The 21,936-nt window shown below is 34.8% G+C and overlaps 1 protein-coding gene across 2 annotated transcripts; it reads right to left on the reverse strand.

Annotated features, from left to right (window-relative positions):
• Positions 1–5,922: 5,922 nt before the first annotated feature.
• On the reverse strand, positions 5,923–19,986 carry LOC132266880 (B3 domain-containing protein Os01g0234100-like). 2 transcript variants are annotated; one of them, XM_059767889.1, is made up of 7 exons: positions 19,604–19,986; positions 19,406–19,498; positions 15,920–15,951; positions 15,654–15,816; positions 15,357–15,563; positions 7,001–7,091; positions 5,923–6,871 (listed from the first exon to the last, which is right to left on the reverse strand). In XM_059767889.1, the coding sequence occupies exons 1-7, from the start codon at positions 19,748–19,750 to the stop codon at positions 6,126–6,128; spliced, it is 1,479 nt and encodes a 492-aa protein (XP_059623872.1). In that variant the 5' UTR covers positions 19,751–19,986; the 3' UTR covers positions 5,923–6,125. The 2 variants fall into 2 exon arrangements, with proteins under 2 accessions (XP_059623872.1, XP_059623873.1); XM_059767890.1 differs by having other exon boundaries at positions 19,406–19,493; positions 19,604–19,742.
• Positions 19,987–21,936: the final 1,950 nt, after the last annotated feature.

Below are 21,936 nucleotides of genomic sequence, written 5' to 3' on the forward strand. Positions count from 1 at the left end.
ATTTCAACGCACTTACTTAGGGTCAGTTTGGTAGAATGAAAAGAAATACAAAATTATATTTGATAGGAAAGATTGAAAGGAAAAAGAATGATTTAGAGGTATAAAATAAAGTTTGAATAGTAACTTTTGTTATCCTCCCAAAAATGAAAGGAAAAAGAAAAAGCTAATTTTTTTAAAATGAAACTTTGTTCATTTCAAATTTATCCTATTTTAATAAAAGACAAACTCTATAAAGAATGATATAGTTATAAATACATTAAAATAATTTTCTTTTTTTTCTTTTCCCAAACATAATTATTATCTTTTCTTTTATTAATCAATCATAAACAATTAACACTATCCTTTTTCTTTTCTCAAACATGATTATTATCTTTTCCTTTATTAATAAATTATAAACAATTAACACTATTCTTTCCATTTCCTTTCCATTCTTTTATTTTCTTTTTTTTTTTTCTCTCTTAATTAATGTTACCCTTCTTTTTCTTTTTCACTCTACCAAACCTAGCCTTAAATCCACACTTCAAATAATCCAAGTTAAATTTTTTCCTACAAATTTAATGTTGACGTCATTACCAAGATATAAATCTTCTCCGACAAGGGGTATGTATAGCATGATCCGGTTAAAAGTTCTCTAAATTGGTAAATTTGCTATTGGTTAGATGAGAACCAACACTGAACAGTAAAAGTGAAAGAAGGTGGAGTGAAAAGAAGAAAAACAAATTATTTAAGATTTATTTGGCTAGCATAAATATTTTTTAATAAAATTATGTGAAAATCTCATTAGTTTGCAATACATGAAAGGTAATAGAAAATTTATAATTTACATCTGTTATCCATATCTTTATAAAATAGGACAATTATCCTAAATAAATTTATGCTTAATATATATATATATATATATATATATATATATATATATATATATATATATATATTTGTATAACACTTGTAGAGAGATTTAAAACTATGATACTATTTTTATTAAAAATTATGTATAAATATATTTTATGGATCAAGTACAGAAAATACTCCTAAAGTATATTTACAGTGCATATCATACTCCTATAATTTCAATTTGGTACAAATAAGTCCATCTGACAAATTACCCTTAACCATTTTATAAAATATATAAAAATAAATAATTTTGTAAAATAACTAAAGACACTATTGAAGGACGCCCCTCACATGCAAAAAACACCCCTAAAGTTTTAATTTGGTGCAAATAGATCTCTCTGACAAATGTAAACCCTAAGTTGAATAAATTAACCTTGCTGAACCATTTTATAAAATATATAAAAATAAATAATTTTGTAAAATGACCGAAAAGAACATTATTGGAGACACCGACAATAGTAAAGATAAAAATATAAAAGAAAAGTAAATATAAAAATAAAAAATAAAAAACGAAAATAAAGTGCAAACTAAAAAAAGCAAATATGCCCCAAACTCTGAAAACCAGTGTACACTGATATTGAGACTTTTTTGTGTTTTTTTTTTTTTTTAAACAGTGGTATGAAAATATATATATATAAATAGTAGAAAACACTAAACTGAAATCTCAAAAAAATCAAATCCTTGTTTACAAATTCTCAAAGATTAAAAAAAAAAAAAAAAAAAAAAAAGGAGAAGGAGAAGAAGAAGAAAGAAAGAAAGAAAGAAAGAAAGTAATGTGCACATTACACCCCTATGCCTATACTATGAGGTTAGTAACATATATATCCCTTTGGACATTTTTTAAAGAGTAAAAGGGTAAAATGAGTATTACAACATTTATGTCAAATTTATTGGGGAGTATCTTTGCAGTGTAAAAAATTTAGAGGTATTTTTTGCACACTTTTTCAAATAAGGATAAAAGTACTGCGGGGAGTATAATTTATGGGTATTTTCAGCACTTGTCCCTATATTTTATTGTAGATATTAAAAAGAGGAGAATAATTGAATTTTCAAAAAAAATTCTTGAAAAGTAAATTTTTTTCCTTTTTTTAACAAAATTGTGAAAAAATGAGGTGATTATAAAAAATCACAACTTCCCACAAAAAATTTCATTTCCTACTATACAAACTCTTAAAAAAATTTAAAAATTTGGGTTTCTTTTCTTTTCTTTCTATTTCCCATCTAACCAAGCCTAAACCAAATTGTTCTGTTTCATTCACAGTCATTGCTCTCTGGGTTGGTTGGTTAGTTTGTCGGTCAAACTAGACGAGAAGCTTCTAGAAATACAGTTTAAGCCCAATGGGCAATAGGTTGGCCCGTTTTTCTTTTTCTAATCTTTGTATCCCTTTATTCCTTTTCATTATTTCCCCTCAATTTTGTCAAGAAACAAGCCTGAAACATTGGCCAATTTTTTGTCAATTTCCTTCTAATTCTCTCCAATTTACCAAGCAAATCCTGATGCAATTGTTTTGTCAATCAATTTTAAATCCAACTAATATGGGTAGCATAAAGGTTCTTTATCACCTCACCTAAGCTGAAATCAATTTTAGGACCAAAAAAAATGGAGTTCATCGATAACAAAACATGTATTATGTATCGATCTTTCCATTTACTTCAACCCTTAACATGATGTGATTAACATGACAGTACAGAAGATTGTCTTAAATCAAATCTCCGTGATAATTATAATTGACGTACTATTTGGTTTACTTGTGATTTGTAGGTAGGTTATAAGGTTTACACATGACATTAGAATGGGGTTTTAAAGTCTTCACTATTATATGGCGATTGTAAAATATTGTAGAGAGAGTTTAAAGATTATAGAATGTTGATGAATTTGTAAATTCTAGTAAATTTTAGAATATTTTGAAAGAATGAAGAGTTTTGTAGAGTGTAAATATAGGAGGCATTTATGTTGCCGTTTGAGAGAGTAAATCATCTATATATAGTGTGAAGATTTCATTAGTAATCAACTGAAGCAGATTATAAAATAATTCATTGTGTAGAATAGATATATGCGGAGAAATTTTCGTCCACTTCGTTTATTTGGATATTAAATGTTTTATGAAAAATATTTTTTTTATTTTTGTTAGAAGATGGGTTGATTTATAACTTAAGTAAAATATTTAATGATTTAAAACCAAACAAAAGCAACTGAATCTTATGCGACGAGCCAACCAACTGATCAATTGATTCATCACCTATAATATTGTATAGATGAAACACTGTAATTTGGAGTTGAAATATTTAATGATTTAAAACCAAACAAAACCAACTGAATCTTATGCGAAGAACCAACTAATTGACCAATTGATTGATCACCTACAGTATTATATAGATAAATACCGTATATTCTAATTTCGAGTTGAAAATATGAGTGAAAATAATAGTCAATTGCTAAGATTCCAATAGTTTATTGCATGGAATTAAAATGTCTTTGAAAAAGAGTTTGTTGTACATATCCAATAGTTAATTACCAAAAAAAACATATCCAATAGTTTGCCATATCATTGAATGGAATCACAAATTTACAATTAAAAAACATGTTGAGAAGGATCACCCATACACATCCGTACTGTTAATGATTTGAAAACACAATATTTCGTTTCGAAGGAAGAAATGATAGCACTTCAATATTTAAATTTGAGGCCTTTGTGAGATTATTAAACCTAGTGGTGGAATGTTAATGTGATATGAGTGCGCAGTGAAAGCGTGTAGATGATGTAGGAGTGATGCTCTATATTGTCACTAGAATATCAAAGAAGCTTTAGATATCTATAAGTTTATAAGTTTATAGATTCTTATAAATTAGCATATGGTTATATTTGTATCTTGGGTAGTTGTAGTAAAGTTCTAGAGAAGTAATATTGACCTTACATTTGATTGGATTTTAGTTGTTTACCAAGGATTAGTATCCTGTATAAGGTTATAATCCAAAGATGAGCTAAAGGAGTTCGGGAAAGAAACCAGATTTTGGAAGAATTCATGTTACAATTTTGAAGACAAAATTATTGTTAAGGGTGATAGAATGTAACATCCCCAATTTTTGTACGTATTGTCGTATATATATTCATATATGCACATGGTTTAGTGGTTAAGTGTCCATCTGTAATATTTTTATAATTTGGATATTATACATATAGATTTACATATAAATGGTCACACTGTTTAACAATACGACAATAGAGATATAATTAGGATAATACTTGATATTATATTTCGATTATTAGCCTACGATCAAGGGCAATTCATAATTGAAGATATTTTTCGAGTACAAACAAGGGGCTGAAGGGTTTTTTAAAAATGTTCTAGAATGAATTAGAAATGGTAGCCCCAGAGACGATAATTGGAAGGTACGACTATCAGAGTATTTTTACTCACATGATTATATAGTTTTATATGAAATGTTGTTATCTGATAATTATTGTTTTGGAAATTTACATAGGAATATTGGAAGAGGCGATTGTGTGGTATCATGAAACTGATAAATGGAAGTTTATTCGGCAAGTTTAATCTTACTTCTTCTATATGATTGAGTACAGTGCATTATATTCAAATAAAATATTATTGAGAGTAATTAAATATTGGGTGATTATGTATTTTTATGATTATTATCTGAATGTTTAGAATCATTTTATTACGTAAATGAATAAGCTTGATCTATTTTTGGTGTTGATAAATATTATCAATAGGTGGGTGTATTGATTATGTTGTTAAATCAATTTGAGATTTTTAGATACCAGAAATTGAGGCTCCAACTAGATTTTAAAGAGAATTGAAATGATTTGTTTAGTATTGTCTGCAAGTGGACATGTGTATTGATTCAGTTTTGTGACTCCACGAGTATCTCATTCTATTAATAACTACCATTTGGGTTTGTATCCATACAAGGGTGGAATATATTTTTTTACCTATTTTGGGAATCATGTGTCAGAGTTGATGGGTTCCCCACATAATTTGTTGAAAATGTTAGATTCGTTCCTTATCTACGTGTTTATATTTGGATTCGTTCCATAGTATGTATTTGGTTTTGTTCCTTACCATGTGGTGGCATGTGATTCTTAATTATGAGGTTTGATATGTATTCACCTAAGTTGGAAATGTGATCATTTATTTGAGAAAATTTTGTGGAAGTTACATTTAGCATATTATAATTACCTGGGGTATGGTAGCTGTCTAGTTAGAGGCTGCACCAATTCTGTTTTATTAAGTATTATGTGATGTATAGTGGTATTTGGAAGTCTGGTAAGGTTATTAGTTGCTGAGCATGGATTTTGCCGGCTTGTGAGCTCACTCCATTTTAACATTTCACGTACTTGGTGGTTGTAGAGTTGGCGTTGAGGACCAAAGCAATTCAGAGTTTCTATTTTTCTTAGTTATAGAGAGATTTTTATTTTGAGGATTTTATATAACTTCATGTTGATTTGAGTAATGTATTTTGAAATAATTTTTAGTTCACAACCATTTTGAGTATTGTTATAAGATATATTTGTATTCGAATTTTGAGAGCGTGACACAATATTTCGTTTCGAAGGAAGAAATGATAACACTTCAATTAAGCGATTCGTGACACAATATTTCATTTCGAAGGAAGAAATGATAACACTTCAATTAAGCGTTTCGTAATATATATATATATATATATATATATATATATATATATAAATTAAAAAATTAAGCCTTTGGTGGTGTAGGTGTGACCACGCGCTGTGTAAGTTCCAATAAAATCCAGAGAAATTTCCAGCTCAAATAATCACCTAAAGTAACAATCCTCTGAGTCTGGAAAAACTTGAGACATCGAGCGGCATCCCTCGAGTCCTTAGCCTCGAGTAACAATCCTCGGGTCCCAAAAAATCTCAAGGAGACGTGTGCGGATGTGAATGTGTATTCTACAATACCACATTTCAGGCTTTCGGCAGGATCACATTGAAATCAGACGAGGGCTAACACCTTGATAAATGTATTAAGATTATGAAGGGAACACCACTATAGTCATAAAAATTGCAATATTGATTTCATATACAATTCTTGAGAGGTTAAATTGAAACTGATAGCCTTACAAAACATTGTTACTACTACTAATGATGACCACAACTATACTATCGATTACATATTTCCCATTTTTTAACTGTTAAATGTGGCTATAACCAAGGTATACAAAAAGAAAATGAGGGTTTATGGTCTAGGAATAATTACCATGGAGCATTGACCTCTGCCTCAAAGTTGAGCTCATGGCTCTCGGCCTTGGACTTCAGAGTCTCAATGTCAGCTTCAAACTTTTCCGAGGCTTCCCTCAATTCAACAAGCTTTGCTTCGAGGTTTCTGATCTCGTCTTTGGCTTGAATTCGATAAAATGTAGCCTCTAAATACCTCTTTCTATCCGACGAACCTTCTGATTCAAAGAGGATGGTTTGCAGGCGGCGCAGCCTTGCAATTAAAAATCCAACATCCATACCCAAAAGCTCAAATGATTTCAAGGTGTTCTCCCAATTTGTAAATTCATCCCGAGAGGTTGTGAGCTTGCAGGCTCTTATGGCATCTGCAATGTTCACAGTTTCAAAAATAGTACCAGCAATCAACATCCAATGAACGTCCTGGAGAATACCAGCATGAAGAAATGCATTCTTGCTGCAGCAGAGCTCATAGTACTTGGTCCGTATATGCTCAGGGAACTCGGAATCTATACACAACCCATTTACCGGAATGTTGAAATCTTCAAAACTTTTGATGTCGCTAAACTGAACAGCAGAACCAGTTAATTTGGGAGCTGCAAGATCTTTTGAACCCACCACTTCACTATCATTTTCAGATTCTACTGGCTGCACAAGTTTGGGTGCTGATATAGATAGACCTGTCTTCTTTTTCTTCTTTTGGGCCATAGACAATGAAATAGACTTTGGACGCTTCCTTTTCTTCTTGAGAGCTATCGTAACCCCCTCTGTATATTTTTGTAGTCCAATATCGACATGAACCATGGAAACTTAAAACATTAAAAATCAAATAATAATTGTCTGAACTATTTTAATCAAAAAAGGAACTGACAAACAAAGATACAAGTCAAACTAACCTGCATCACTTAGTTTTGCATGAGCATCCAAATCTAGGAGGCCAAGAGCACCATCTACCTCAGTCAAATTATTTGCTCTTATTATGTACACCTAGAGAAATGAGGAACATATATAAAGAGATCTATAGTAAATTGTTGGGACACTAAACCAAATTCTGGAAATTTCTGAACATTGAGTGTTGAAAGGTTCATTGTCATTGGAAGATTGAAGGCCACATATTAGGTTCATGTTTTTTGAAAGACTAAAAGATCTTAATTAATATGTATCTAAAGTATTCATGTATCTAGTGAATTCATGTACCCACAAAGCTATATATAGAGTCTGATGTATTGTGTTGATTATATGAAGAAAGAAACAGAAAGAATCATTTCAGAAATTAAAGCATCTTCTTCTTCTATTTTGTATTACTACAAAGTGGTATCAGAGCAAGGTTGAAAAATTCTGCAAAATGGCAAGTTCAAACAATAATACTTTGGCCTCTCTCATTCCTCGTTTTAATGGAGAAAGTTATGATTATTGGAGCAACAATGTGAAGGTGTTGCTAAAATCAATGGAGCTATGGAAAATTGTTGAAGAAGGATTTGAAGAGCCAGAAAATGAAGAGCAATTGACACAAGCATAGAAAAAGACTTTGAATAACAATCGAAAACATGACAACAAGGCACTCTTACAAATATATCAAACAATTGAGAAGTCGGTATATGAAAGACTTGCTAAAGCCGAAAGCGCAAAGGAAGCATGGGAGATTATTCAAACAACCTATAAAGGAGAAGAAAAGGTGAATCTTCAAACCTTAAGAAAGGAGTTTGAAAAGTTGGAAATGAAAGAAAGTGAAGGCATTGCGGACTATTTCACAAGAGTTACTTCCATTGTCAATCAAATGGCATCCAACGGAGAAATTTTAGAGGATCAAAGAGTGGTTGAAAAAATTCTTCGTAGTTTACCACAAAAGTTTGACTATGTGATGGCTGCTATTGAAGAATCAAGAGATTCTTCTACTCTCTCTTCGGAGGATTTGCAAGGATCATTGAAGGCTCATGAGATCAGAATCAATCAAAGGAATCCTCCTCCTTCTCAAACTGATCAAGCTCTAAAGTCCCAAATTACATTGACGGGAGGCCGTGACTCTTATCGTGGTCGTGGAAGAAGTGGAAATTTTAGAGGAAGGGGCTCCAGTTTTCTTGGAAGAGGAAGAGTTTTTCCAAGTAATGAAAACTATTCAAATGAAGGAGATAATCAAATCTCAAGAGGAAGAGGGCGTGGCTATCAAAGAGGAAGAGGTCGTGGTTATTTTGAATGTTATAATTGTAATAAACCTGGTCACATAGCAAGTGAGTGCTGGTATAAGCAAGAAAAACAAAACAAAGTTGGTTTTGTGCATGAAAACAAGAGAGAAGAAATGAACCAACAAGAAACTTTGCTACTAGTATGTCAAGGTGAGGCTATGGACGACGTTTGGTACTTGGACAGTGCTGCCAGTAAACATATGACAGGTAACAAAGTAATATTTTCAAAGTTATGCAAAGTAGACCATGGGCAAGTAAAAGTTGGAGATGGAAAGGCCTATGAAATCGAAGGTGTTGGTGAAGTGGAGTTCAAAACAAAATCAGGCAGAATACAGAAGATTTCTTAAGTTTATTATGTTCCTAGTTTGAAGAATAATTTGTTGAGTATTGGTCAACTTTTGAAGAAGGGGTATGATGTCCACTTTCATGATAATTGCTGCATCTTGTCAAGGAAAAATCAACTTGTAGCAAAGGTTAGAGCAGCGGCAAATACTTTATTCCCTCTTACTCTTCAGACTGCAAATTTGTCTTGTATGACAAGTGTCGATAAAGGAATCTCCAAGTTATGGCATGGCAGATTTGGACACTCGAACTATGGAAGCTTGAAGTTGCTCTCAGCAAAGATGATGGTTTAAGGGATGCCTCAAGTTGATCTTATGGATGAAGTTTGTGAAGATTGTCAACTTGGAAAGCAACATAGAAATCCATTACCGTCTCACTCCTCATGGCGAGCAAAGAGGTCTTTGGAACTTGTTCATTCGAATCTATGTGGTCCAATGTCAGAAACTTCTCTAAGAGGTAATAGATATTTCATTTAATTTATTGATGACTATTCAAGAAAAGTTTGGTTTTATTTTCTAAAAGAAAAATCAGAAGCATTTCAAGTTTTTAAATAATTCAAAGCTGAAGTTGAAAGATATTCTGGTCTTCTAATTAAAACTTTGAGAACTGACAGAGGAGGTGAATACCTCTCAAATGAGTTTGAGAAATATTGCAAAGACCATGGAATAAGGCATGAAATGACCGTTCTGTTGGGTTTGTGGCTCAAAATTTGTGCAGAAAATTAGTTTCCTTTTTCGTTTTAGAAGGTTGAAATTATTAGAGGAAATTGTATCACATTATGTTTATATTTTAGAGTTTTGATCATTATGGTAACTCCTTGTGGGCAAGTTAAGGAATACTTGTCCAACAAGGAATTTGGTTTGAAGACTCTATAAATAGAGATGGGTGTAAGAGGTTTAGAGAGAGAGAGAGAGAGAGAGAGATAAGAAAAAAGACATAAGGGGTTTAAGGGTAAGTGTTGTGAGGAGAGAAGTGAGTATATGTAATTCCCGAGTTTATACATATAGCCTCATAAGAGATGATGAGTGAGTGAGTGGGGTTTTGACATGTGGTTGTATATTCTCTTTCTTGATTCATAATAGTGAAATCTCTCTCTCCCATGGACGTAACCCTAGAGTTGGGTGAACCATATAAAATACTGTGTCGTGCGTGGATGTGTATGATTGTTATCCCCATATATGCTTGTGTTGATGTGATGTGATGTGATGATGCTTCCGCTGTGTGTGATGAAGGAGGGATTTAACTCTTAACAACAGCCGACCGTTGAGTGGGTTGGAGGGAGTTAATTATCCCCAACACGTTCTACATACACCACAACAAAATGGTGTTTGTGAAAGAAAGAATCGGACAATCATGGAGATGGCAAGGTGCATGCTTAAAAGGAAGAAATTGTTGCGAAGCTTGTGGGCAGAAGCTGTTTCATGTGCAGTTTATCTAATAAACAGATCACCAACAAGAAGCCTAGAGAATTGCACGCCTTATGAGTCATGGTACGGATCAAAGCCAAGTGTTCACCATTTGAAGGTGTTTGGAAGTACTGCTTATGCACACATTCCAGATGTGATGAGAAACAAGTTAGATGACAAATCAGAAAAATGCTTTTTCATTGGGTATAGTGAAAGGAGCAAGGCTTAGAAATTGTATATTCCGAGGACAAAGAAGATTGTGATTAGTCGAGATGTTCGATTTGATGAAAATTCTTCCTTTGATTTTGAAAAGGATGATGCAGAAAATCTACCCATTTTTCCTGATGAAGAGAATGATTCACAATCTGAAAGTGAAAATGAAGACTCCTCTCGAAGTTCCACTCCAAGAAAGATGAGAAGTTTGCAAGAAGTCTATGATGCTACCGAGCAAATTGATCAAAATGCTGCTGTATTTTTTGCCTTCTTTGCAGGGGAAGATCCAATTTCTTTTGATGATGCATGTAAGGAAGAGAAGTGGAAGCAAGTTATGAAAGATGAGATTAAGGCCATTGAAAAGAATGACATATGGGAGCTCCCGGATCTACCTCCACACAAAGAACCTATTGGTGTGAAGTGGGTTTACAAGACAAAGATGAATCCAGATGGCTCCATCAACAAGTACAAAGCAAGACTTGTGGCAAAGGGGTATAAGCAAAAGGAAGGAGAAGACTATACTGAGGTATTTGCTCGTGTCTAGACTTGACAATGTTCGTTTGCTCATTTCTCTTGCAGCTCAAAACAATTGGAAGATATTTCAAATGGACGTAAATCAGCCTTCTTAAACGGCATTCTCAAAGAAGAAGTTTATCTTGAACAACCACCTGGTTTTGTGAAGAAAGGGAAAGAAGACACAGTCTATAAGCTGAAACGAGCTTTATATGGGCTGAAACAATCACCACGAGCTTGGTACAGCCGAATTAGTTCCTATTTTGAGAAGAACGGTTTTCAGAAATGTCCACATGAGCATACTCTCTACACCAAAATTAGTTTGCAAGGAAGCTTCATGGTTGTAAGCCTATATGTTGATGATCTTATTTTTACTGGAAATAATTTGGAAATGTTGAATGGTTTTAAGCTCTCTATGATGAAAGAGTTTGAGATAACAAATTTGGGAGAATTGCATCATTTCCTTGGTATTGAAATTCTTCAATCCAAGAAAGGAATATTCGTTTCTCAAGAGAGTTATCCAAATGACATTTTGAAAAAGTTCAAGATGGAGACAACTCCATGCATTACAGGTTTGAAGTTAAGCAAAGAAGGTGAAGGAAAGTTTGTTAACTCCACTATGTTTCGGAGTTTAGTTGGGAATTTGATGTATTTGACAGCAACTAGACCGGATATCATGTATGCAGTAAGTTTTGCGATATGTCAAAGGAACTATTGATTATGGTATTTTCTATGAAGCAAATGTTCCTGTTAATCTTGTTGGGTACACGGACAGTGATTTGGCAGGAAGTGTGGATGATAGCAAAAGCACTTTTGGCTATGTTTTTAATCTGGGAGGTAGAGCAATTTCATGGAGTTCAAAGAAACAACCAATTGTTGCACTTTCTACCACTGAGGCAGAATACATTGCTGCTTCTTTTGCAGGGTGTCAAATTCTTTGGCTGCGAGGAATTTTGGAAAGTCCCAAGCACAAGCAAATCAGTCCAACAATATTGTTGTGTGACAATAGTTCAACCATTTCAGTTACAAAAGATCCAGTTCTTCATGGGAGAACAAAGCACATCCATATTCGTTATCATTTCTTAAGGAAGCTTGTGAATGAAGAAGTTATTCTTGTCAAATATTGCAAAACAGATGAACAAATGGCGGACATTTTCACAAAGCCTCTTGGTGGACAGTTTTTCAAAAGAAATGTTGCAAGATTGGGAGTCAAAAGTAAATTTGGTTTACGGGAGGCATTGTTGGGACACTAAACCAAATTCTGGAAATTTCTGAATATTGAGTGTTGAAAGGTTCATTGTATTTGGAAGATTGAAGGCCACATATTAGGTTCATGGTTTTTGAAAGACTAAAAGATCTTAATTAATATGTATCTAAAGTATTCATGTATCTAGTGAATTCATGTACCCGCAAGCTATATATACAATCTGATGTATTGTGTTGATTATATGAAGAAAGAAACAGAAAGAATCATTTCAGAAATTAAAGTATTTTCTTCTTCTATTCTGTATTACTACATAAGAGTGGACAATCTTGCTGTGGTACTATTACAGAAAGATTTTCTTGTGCAAGTGCTTGATAACATGAGTGGTGGGCTATGTTACATGGACTCTTCAAAAGTAGTGAAGTACCCGTGTTGGACACCTATTGCTCGAACATGGGTATGGGACACGTGTCCGACACTTTTGATTGGACATGTACTTAAAAAGCATATCCAATCATTATCCAATTATATTATATTAGTACTTTAAAACGAGTTAAATACCTATATTGAACATTTTATTATATAAAAACATTACTTTACTCTAGAAAATAAAATAAAATAATTAATAAAATTAACATTTAGCCGTGTAAAATCCATTCCACTGCTAGATGTTTTCTTCTAAGTTAATATATTTCATGTACTACAAAGAATCAAATCGCTGATTCTTGTTTCCATTTTTTATTTTTTCCCTGAATTCTTGTTTCCATTTTTCTTTTTTATTTGGGTTTGGGCTGGGGGGTGGGAGGGCAATACAAAGATATGCTATCCACCTTTCATGGAATCACTAAGAATATTAATTTGAGATATTCGTGCTTTCCCTGTTAAATCTCACAATTTTGTTTTTTTTTTTTCTATAAATAGCATCAATAGAACATTCATAACAGCAGTCACAAACCATGTGCCACCCAGACAAAATGAACATTTCTTCATGTTATCTCATAGTTGTTTTGTCTTAGCTATCCTTAAGTTAGTGAACTTCTAGGGAAAAAGCTATCTAGCAGTTCATTAACGCATAAAAGCAAAACCAATTTCTATACCATTATTCCAACTTTTGGTTCCTTTATTTGACATTTATCTGTTGTGTGTGGTGGAGTGTCAAGATCCACCACCACAGTCAACAATGAAAATTCACATCAAGTAATACGACAATCCCACTTCTTTTTTGGAAGGTAAGCGAACTCGAAATGGGGCTCGAACTGCTCACCTCACCATTGGAGAGGAGAGCTCAAAGCGAACAATATTGTTGACTGTGGTGGTGGGTCTGGACATGGAAGGTGGGGGAAAGGAGAAGTGTATTGTAATGGAGCGTGCAGACCTGTTAATATTCATTATATATAAGTGTATGAACTATGAAGGGGAAATGTATGTTTATTACACATTTATATACAACAAAATCTTTAATGTTTAGTCAACTATTTTATTAGTTTTCTGTTTGTGATAGTGTTGTAAAGCATAAAACAGAAGTGAAGAGAGAAATGAAACACGAATAACACAAGGATATTATGTGGTTCAACCACTAGGGCCTACATGCACGATACAAAGAGCCCAAAAGATTACATCACTTTTATAATACTCTCTCAACTCATATACAATACAATGGCAAAGGCTCCTTTATATAGGAGAAGAAAGTATGAGAATGGAAAGAGAGAAAATAGGAAACAAGGAGGATTTTTATTCATCTGTAACATCAAATCTTCAATAATAGGAAACAACAAAAGATTTTCCTCCGCTGATTTTTTATAATACTCTCTCAACTCATATACAATACAATGGTGGAGGCTACTTTACATAGGAGAAGAAATTATGAGAATGGAAAAAGATAGAAAATAGGAAACAAGGAGGATTTTTCTCCACTGCTCTGTAACATCAAATTTTCAATAATAGGAAACAACATCAATTTCTGAAAGATTTTCCTCCACTGATTTCTCCATTAAATTTTCAATACTCCCCTTCAAGTTGGAGCATGAATGCCCAACTTGCCATTGAGATGACGAGCAACAAGTGTGAATGATGAAGAGAGAAGACAAAGAACAATTGAATTATATGATAGGTGGCTCTGATACCAAAAAGTAACTTGGTAAAATTGGCGTACTAAATTTGAGAGTCTGACTATCATTATATATAAGAGGAAAATAACAAATATGGGAAGAGAATAAAAATCAAATCCCTAAACAAAAGCCTAAACATTAGCCTATAATGAAGACTCAATAAATCTGCCACAATCATCGAGTCAACTTGTAGATATGATTTCCAACACTCCCCCTCAATAGGGAAGATATTAACCAAGCTCAGATTGACTATATCAAGACGTGAAACGACCGTATCCTTTCCACAATAAGATTGCAATGCTACCGAACACATTGGCAGCCCAAATAAGGCAATAAATACTGTTGGAGATATGGAAACGGTGAACACCAAGCTACTGAACACATTGGCAGCCCAACAAGACAAAGGACGATGCTACCAAACACACTGACAGCCCAATAAGGCAAAGGACAATGCTACCGAACACACCGGTAGCCCAACAAGGCAAAGGACAATGCTACCGAACACACCGGCAGCCTAAACAAGGCATAAATAGCACCGAGAGACCCTTAACACATGTCAAATACTAAGGGGATACCCCCAAATAAGGGGTCTTAACCTGGGAGGATAGCCTTCCCTACACCTGAGGGATCCATCCGAGAGATGAGAAAGATCCGAAACAAAGCTGGAAATACCGAAACAACGCCAGGAAAAAGGCCGTGAAATATTCTCTTGGGCCAAAATAAAGAGCTCCAACAAAACAGAGACCTTAAACAACCCAAAAAAGAGAGCTCCAACAAAATCAGACGATGAAAGAGAAATCTGAAAAATGACGCCAAGCACGTGGTGATGGTTGCTAGAATGAAATGGCAACGGAGACAGAGACCTTAAATCTGCAAGAAGGGGATGATGATGGACCGCCGTCGGAGATGAGGCTTATGCCGCCATCTCCGACGGTAGCTCTGATACCAAATTTAATTATATGATAGGTGGCTCTGATACCAAAAAAGTAACCTGGTAAAATTGACGTACTCAATTTGAGAGTCTGACTATCATTATATAAAAGAGGAAAATTACAAATATGAAAAGAGAATAAAAATCAAATCAAAAAAAAAATCAAATCCCTAAACAAAAGCCTAAACATTAGCTTATAATGAAGACCCAATAAATCTGCTACAATCATCGAGTCAACTTAAAGATATGATTTCCAACGGATAGTACAAAACATATGTGCTAAATTAAAAATCAATGGACAAACTTATATGCTGAATAAAGTAATAAACAAGACATAAGTTCCAAATGTCACCTTAAATTTGTCAGCTTCAACTAATTGGAAGACCAAAGCATCTCCCTCGAGCAATTTGTGTCCAACAGCAAACTTTTTCCACCCTGCACTGAGTCCCGACTTTTCTGCAAGGAATTTTAATTCAAATTGTTCCCCGCTTTCATCTTCCAAAATAAGAGTAGCATCCTTTTTTGGTAGGTGTGACTTGCAGAAGGGCACGGGGAGGCTCTGTTAACAAAAGAGTAGGTAACAGAAGAACTATCTCTGGTTTGTCCGATATTGTTCTATGCAATCCAATCTGTTTGAAACAGTGCTTACCATCCAAAAACCAGTGGAGACGTGCGATTTAACCATCAGTTTCGCAAAGCTAGGGAATTCAGTATCTAGACTAGACTGAACCTCCTCTGCTCGAATCAAAGTGGATGACTTAACTTCACCAGGACTATTTAATGCATTACTTGCAGTCTTTGCTTGCTTACAGCTTCAAAAACAATCAGGGACCTTTATTGTTATATCTACCAAATGCTTAAAAAAAAAAACAAAAAACAAAAAACAGAATTGAATAATGTAGACACTTAACTGACCTCATAGACTTCCCCACATGATCAAGTTTTACCTGTTCAAGAAATTATAAGATATTCCCATTAATAGTATACTCTGTTAGGTCGATAGAACTTGATTGACAAATTTCATACAAAACGGAATTCATAATATTGAATTTTAGCTTTCGTTTATGCTTTCGAAGGTTACTTAGATGAGTTACCTCTGTCAAAGGGCAAATAGGAGAATTCAAAGCTTCAACAATGGCAGAAAGGTAAATCAACTCTTATGCTACGTTTGGTGTGCAATAATGGAGTGGAATACAAGTGAGAATGGAATGAAATGGCCATTCTTATTCTATTGTTTGGTTGTAAATATGAAATGTGTAGAAATGAAAAGATAATAACCATTCTAGTGTTTGGTTGGACCAATTTTAAATTTAAAATGGAATAAATTTCAGATTTGATTCTCTAAAATATCCCTGTTAGTAAAAAATAAATTAAATTAACAAAATGACATTCTTCTATAATTTTTTTAAAAATAATTGGTGGTAGTGGCGATGGTGGATGGTGGTGGAGGTGGAAAGCGATAGTGGTGTAGGTGGTGGTGTTAAAAGGCAGCGACGGTGGCAATAGTGGAAGGCGACGGTGTTGGTGAAAGGCAGCAGTGGTGGAAGGCAGTGGCAAGAGTGTTGGTGGTGGTGGAAGGAGATAGTGGTATAGGTGGCGGTGGTTCCGCCAATGGAGGTGACTGTGGTGGTGGTGGAAGGCAGTGGAGGTGGCGGTGGTGGAAGGTGGTGGCGACGGTGGAAGACAGTAGCGGCGGTGAAAGGCGATGGAAGGCGATAGCGGTGGCGGCAGCGGTGGCGGCGGCGGTGGCGGCAGTGGCGGCCGCGGTGGTGGTGGCGATGGTGGAAGGTACTGGCAGAAGGCGGTGGTGGTGGAAGGCGGCGGCAGCGGCTGTGGTGGTGGAAGACAGTGGCGGTGGTGGTGGTAGAAGGCGGTGGCGGTGGCGGTGGTGGAAGGCAGTGGCGGTAATGGTGGTGAAAGGCAATGGCGGTGGTGGTGCCAACGACGGTGGTGAAAGGTGGAGGTGGTGGTGGAAGGTGGAGGTGGAAGGCGGAGGCGGCGGCGGCGGTATAAGACGGTGGCGGCGGTGGTGAAAGGCGGCGGCGGCAGTGGTGATGGAAGGCAGTGGCTGTGGTGAAAGGCGGTGGCTGTGGTGGTGGTGGAAGATGGTGAAAGGTCATGGTGGCGGTGGTGGTGGAAGGTGGAAGGTGGTGGCGGTGGTGGCGGTAGCGGTGGTGAAAGGCTGTGGCGGAGGTGATGGTTGGGGCAAAGGAAGGCGATGTCGGTGGTGAAAGGCGGTGGCGGTAGTAGAAAGTGGTGGGTGGTGGTGAAAGTCGGTGGGGGTGGTGGAAAGCAGTGGTGGTGGTGGTGGTGAAAGGTGGAGGTGGTTGTGGTGGAAGATGATGGTGATTTTTGGACTTGGAATATGAGGGTTTTTTGGGAAGTTGATTTTTTTTTTTTAAATTACTTGGGAATGGAATAGGTTTAGTTGTGGAATGGATTTTCATTACCAGGAATGGATTTTCATTCCAATGGAATGACCATTCCCACTTTAAATTGCATACCAAACAAAGGAATGGTTGGAATGGGCATTCCATTCCATTCCATTCTTGCATACCAAACGCAAGATTAGTATTTTGCACCCACCAAATTAGGGTCATATGCGTGCATTCACATGATTAAACATATTGTGAATTCACTAAATTACTAGATCTTTGTTTCATTCATCAGTCATATAGAGGTGGAGTATCCATGAGTGACATATAAATCCTAGAGCTTCAAGGAATTCAAGTCTTCAATGCCACAGCAAATACTACACAACAAACAAAGGATTGGACATAACTAGTCATAGAGATCAAAGCACAAGTTGAAGAGCGGATTACGTGAAGAGCAGATTCGTTGACTGACAACACAGTCAGAATCATTAGGGAATTTTTCGGTTTAGTCCAGAAACTTATTGTATACATTGCTTCTGATAGTGAATTTTGATCTGTTTGGAGTGGTCCCATGGTTTCTTCCTCTAGGGTTCTTCAGGTTAAAATTGGTGTTCTTGCGTGTGGATGTTTTATGATTTATGTTTCAGTATTCTACCTATTTTTACATGCTTATTGATTGTTATTAAATTTCAGTTGAAATTTGAAATTCAATTGAAGTTAGTTATTTACTTTTCAAAATCTATTCAGCCCGCTAAGTCTAGTTCGGGCCTTACTGTACTCTGAATATTAGAGCCTAAGAATATGGTCCTATTCTTTGTACTCCACTTACATAGAACTAGATAATCATACATTTATGTTATTGCTCCTATTTATTTGTGAAAAGTTGAAGGTATTATTATGAAGGTTTCGAACGTGCAGAAAACTATTAAAGAGAGAGAACATGATGAAGTTCATGAGCCCTTGCGACCAGAATGAGGAAAGAAAATATAACAAGCAGTTTAAGCGAACTGGATAAAAAGCAGAATAATGAAACCATGGTTTTGAAGCTCCCAGAGTAAGAGATCATAGGCTTTATTGAGTGGCAAAGGTAAGTGGCTCAATTTGATACCTTCCATCCCTACTAGAGCATTTAGAGCCCTAGAAGTTTCGCCATTATAAATCACCTAAATTACACAATACTTATTAAATTAGTTTACCCATCCGAAGGCAATTTCAATTGTTTCTTGTTGCATCTGCGTCGCATCAAGATAAAAATATTCGGTTAATTTGTTTCTTGTTGCTGCTTTAAAAAGATAACAACTTATTGCTCTCATATTTTTTCTTTTTTGATATGTCATCTATCAGATTAAAAGTATGTCTCACTATCAATGGCTAGATTTACTACATAGAAGTAGATTAAACAGAGTTGAGTCGCCTTTGTGTTGACAGGACAGAGTGTGAAATGGGATTCTGAAATGGTTAACCATCAGAGAACCCTGGAATGAGCTATGTATTCTCCTTTTACAACTTCAATCTACTTAAACCCAATACATACCCTATTATTTCTTGTCAGATTTTAAGTTCTAGTCTTCATTGTGAATGAATCGCCATTCCTACTGAAACAAGCTACCTACAATTGAAGGTGATGTACAAAGGGCTGCCTATAGCGGCTGCATTCGTTTCTCTTAGCTTCTTCCTTTGCCTGGGGGATCGAATTCTAAATCTTGATTAAGAGGCCACTAAATCGCCCCACTTCCATTGCTAGAGCTAACTAGAGCTTCGGAAGCAGCACGACAGTCTATTATCATGGTTCTTTCTTTTTAAGGTTTGATTGGGGACTATTTCATATTCGTTAGGTTCAAAACTCACATTAACTATCCAAAAATGATATTCAGATAGGTATACAGGATCAGCAGCAGCTCGGTGAGCATCAATCGAAGTAAGATATTAGCAAGAAACAACAAATTCAATAATTAAGAAGAAAAAAACAGAGATATAAAGTTTTAGAAGAAAAATTAACAATGATGGCAAAGAAATCAACCCTCACCTGCTTTAATTTGGAACCCGAAGCCTTTCTCCTCTTGACTATTAAAGATTCAAAAGTATAATCCTTCATCACCTTCGGCTTCTTCAATCTACCCTGCCAATAACAATCCAGATCTAACATTAATTAAGAAAATTCATATATATATATATATATATATATAGAGAGAGAGAGAGAGAGAGAGAGAGTAGAAAGAGAAACCATGGAGGAAGTGGTGTCGAGATTCGCACTATCTTCCCTAGATTTGAGTGTCTTCTCTGATACTGCCCATTCCTTCTTAACCATCTCTTCATCATGATCAACATCACCTTCCAACTCTTGACGTTGCTCAACTTCACTCATCTTCATCTCTCAGACCCAAAACACAGTTTGCTTTTTACTGTGTATATGTGTGTATGCGACGACTGTGTGTATACATGTGTGTGTGAGAGAGAATAGGATAGCCCAGACTCGGACAGACAGTCAAAAATGGCCGTTTAGTTAAAAAAAAACAAAAAAGTCCCAAACCCTAAAGCCCTGATTTCACTTTCACTTCTCCATTAGTACCATTTAGGTAAGATGCAAAATGGTTCGGGACTGACAGATTCGATGAATAGAAACCCTAATTTAATCGATCAACTCCAATTTATTATCAATAAGTTCAGTAATTTGGATCCATTTGGTTTAACGAACTTTATCTGTTTCACTAATTAGGTTTAATGTGTAATCAAAGCTAATGAGTGAAAAATTAATTAGTCCAGTTATTGATTGCAAATGATTAATACTCCGTCACTCTTCTGGGGTGCCGTGACTCTCAATCTGTGAGAGTTCGGTTTCCCAAAAGAAACACATTTTTAAAAAATAGAGGGAGTAATTAATATGTCAGCAAATGCTATTAGCAACTGCTTTACTTGATTTTTTTTTAAGTAAAAAATAAACTAATTAACTTTTATATTATTTTTCAATTTGTGCATATAAAACCTTCTTGAGCAAATTGACCTATACTCATCAATTTTGACCATTTTTTTTTTTTTTTTAATGTGCACATCTGGTTTTTGACCAAATTATCAGCATTTGGGTTTTTTTGACCATATGTTGACATTTCCTAGAATTAAAATGTGAACATTAAATACTTAATGCGCCATTTGTTGGGGGAAAAAAAAACCATATGGTTTTGTACCATATTGCTGACTCATTTTTTCCAGAAAAAATCGAATTCTCAAGTTTGAAAAGAAGAGATAATACCCCTTGAAGTAAACATTTGACGGTCATGAAAAAGGTCCCATAGTATGGCAAGGGATCCAAGGAGTGTAGGGTAGGATTAATCCTTGGACATCATATTTGGTAGACTCGTTAGGGTCGTCACTTTTTATTGTCGAAGGATCCAAAGTGTCTAAATTGGTGATATCATTATATAGCTCGGGACTAAATCACTCAATTATTTTCAATAGATGTCGTTTTTATGTTCTGAACGTGTTTCTGCTTTTATGTTCTGAACGTGTTTCTGCTTTTATGTTCCGAACATGCTCTTGCTCCCATTTTTATTCTGTGTGACTTAAATTTTGCCGCTTCTGAACTCCTATTCTCGAATTTGCTTTCGCTCCCACTTCCCTTTTTGCTTTATGTGACTTAGGTTCGGGATCATATGGTCTCGTCCAATAAGGGGCGGAGCCAGGATTTTATTTCAAAAGGGGCACAATGCACTTGTTAAATTTTTTTTTTTTTTTTTTTTTTATAAATATGACAATATAATTTTTTAAATCAAAAAAGCAAATAAGAAAAAAATAGTTGTAAAATAATATACTAAATAAATACCGTAAAAAAATATATAGTTACAAATATAAAAATCAAAATATTAATTAATAATATTTTGATTAAATACAATCACAAATGTCATCGATAAAAGAAATAAGTTTAAAAAAATAAAAAAATACATAATTATACATAAGCGAAAAAAGAAATTTTTTGAAAAGTGAACAAAAATTAGAAAAGGAAAAATATATTGTATATTTGAAGAAGGGATATATGTAATTTTTTTTTAAAAAAAAAAGGAAATTAAAATAATTTGAAAATTTGAGGGGGGCAATATTTAAAATTACCATATAAGTATATATATATACAAAAAATATGTACCTATATATAGTAGGTTGGAACAAAGTGAGGGGGGACACGTGCTCCCTCTGGGCCTTAATTGACTTCGCCCCTGCGGCCAATTATAAGTGGACATACCAACAAATGTGTTAATTTTATTCAAGTTATTTTTGATTGCATGTCCACCTGTAATTGGGCTGCTTGTTAGTGTAATGAAGTAGCTAAATGGGCTTATGTCTCAGGAAAGAAAAAAAAAAAAAAAAGGCTAAATGGGCAATTGGTTGTTCTGTTTCATTTGTGTCTTGGACTACTTGGTTGTTTGTAGGTCAAACAAGACAAGAAGCATTTTAGGAATACAGTTTAAGCCCAATTAGCAAATAGCTTTGGCCCGTTTTATATTTCAAATGAACTCATTGGACTGGAGCAGAAACGATTAAATCACTTCTTTTTCCCATTTTCTTTTT

The sequence above is a fragment of the Cornus florida genome, unplaced genomic scaffold (genome assembly GCF_030987335.1).
Source record: "Cornus florida cultivar Cherokee Brave unplaced genomic scaffold, ASM3098733v1 CherokeeBrave_3.0.0_Hap2_Chr07, whole genome shotgun sequence".
NCBI lineage: Eukaryota > Viridiplantae > Streptophyta > Magnoliopsida > Cornales > Cornaceae > Cornus > Cornus florida.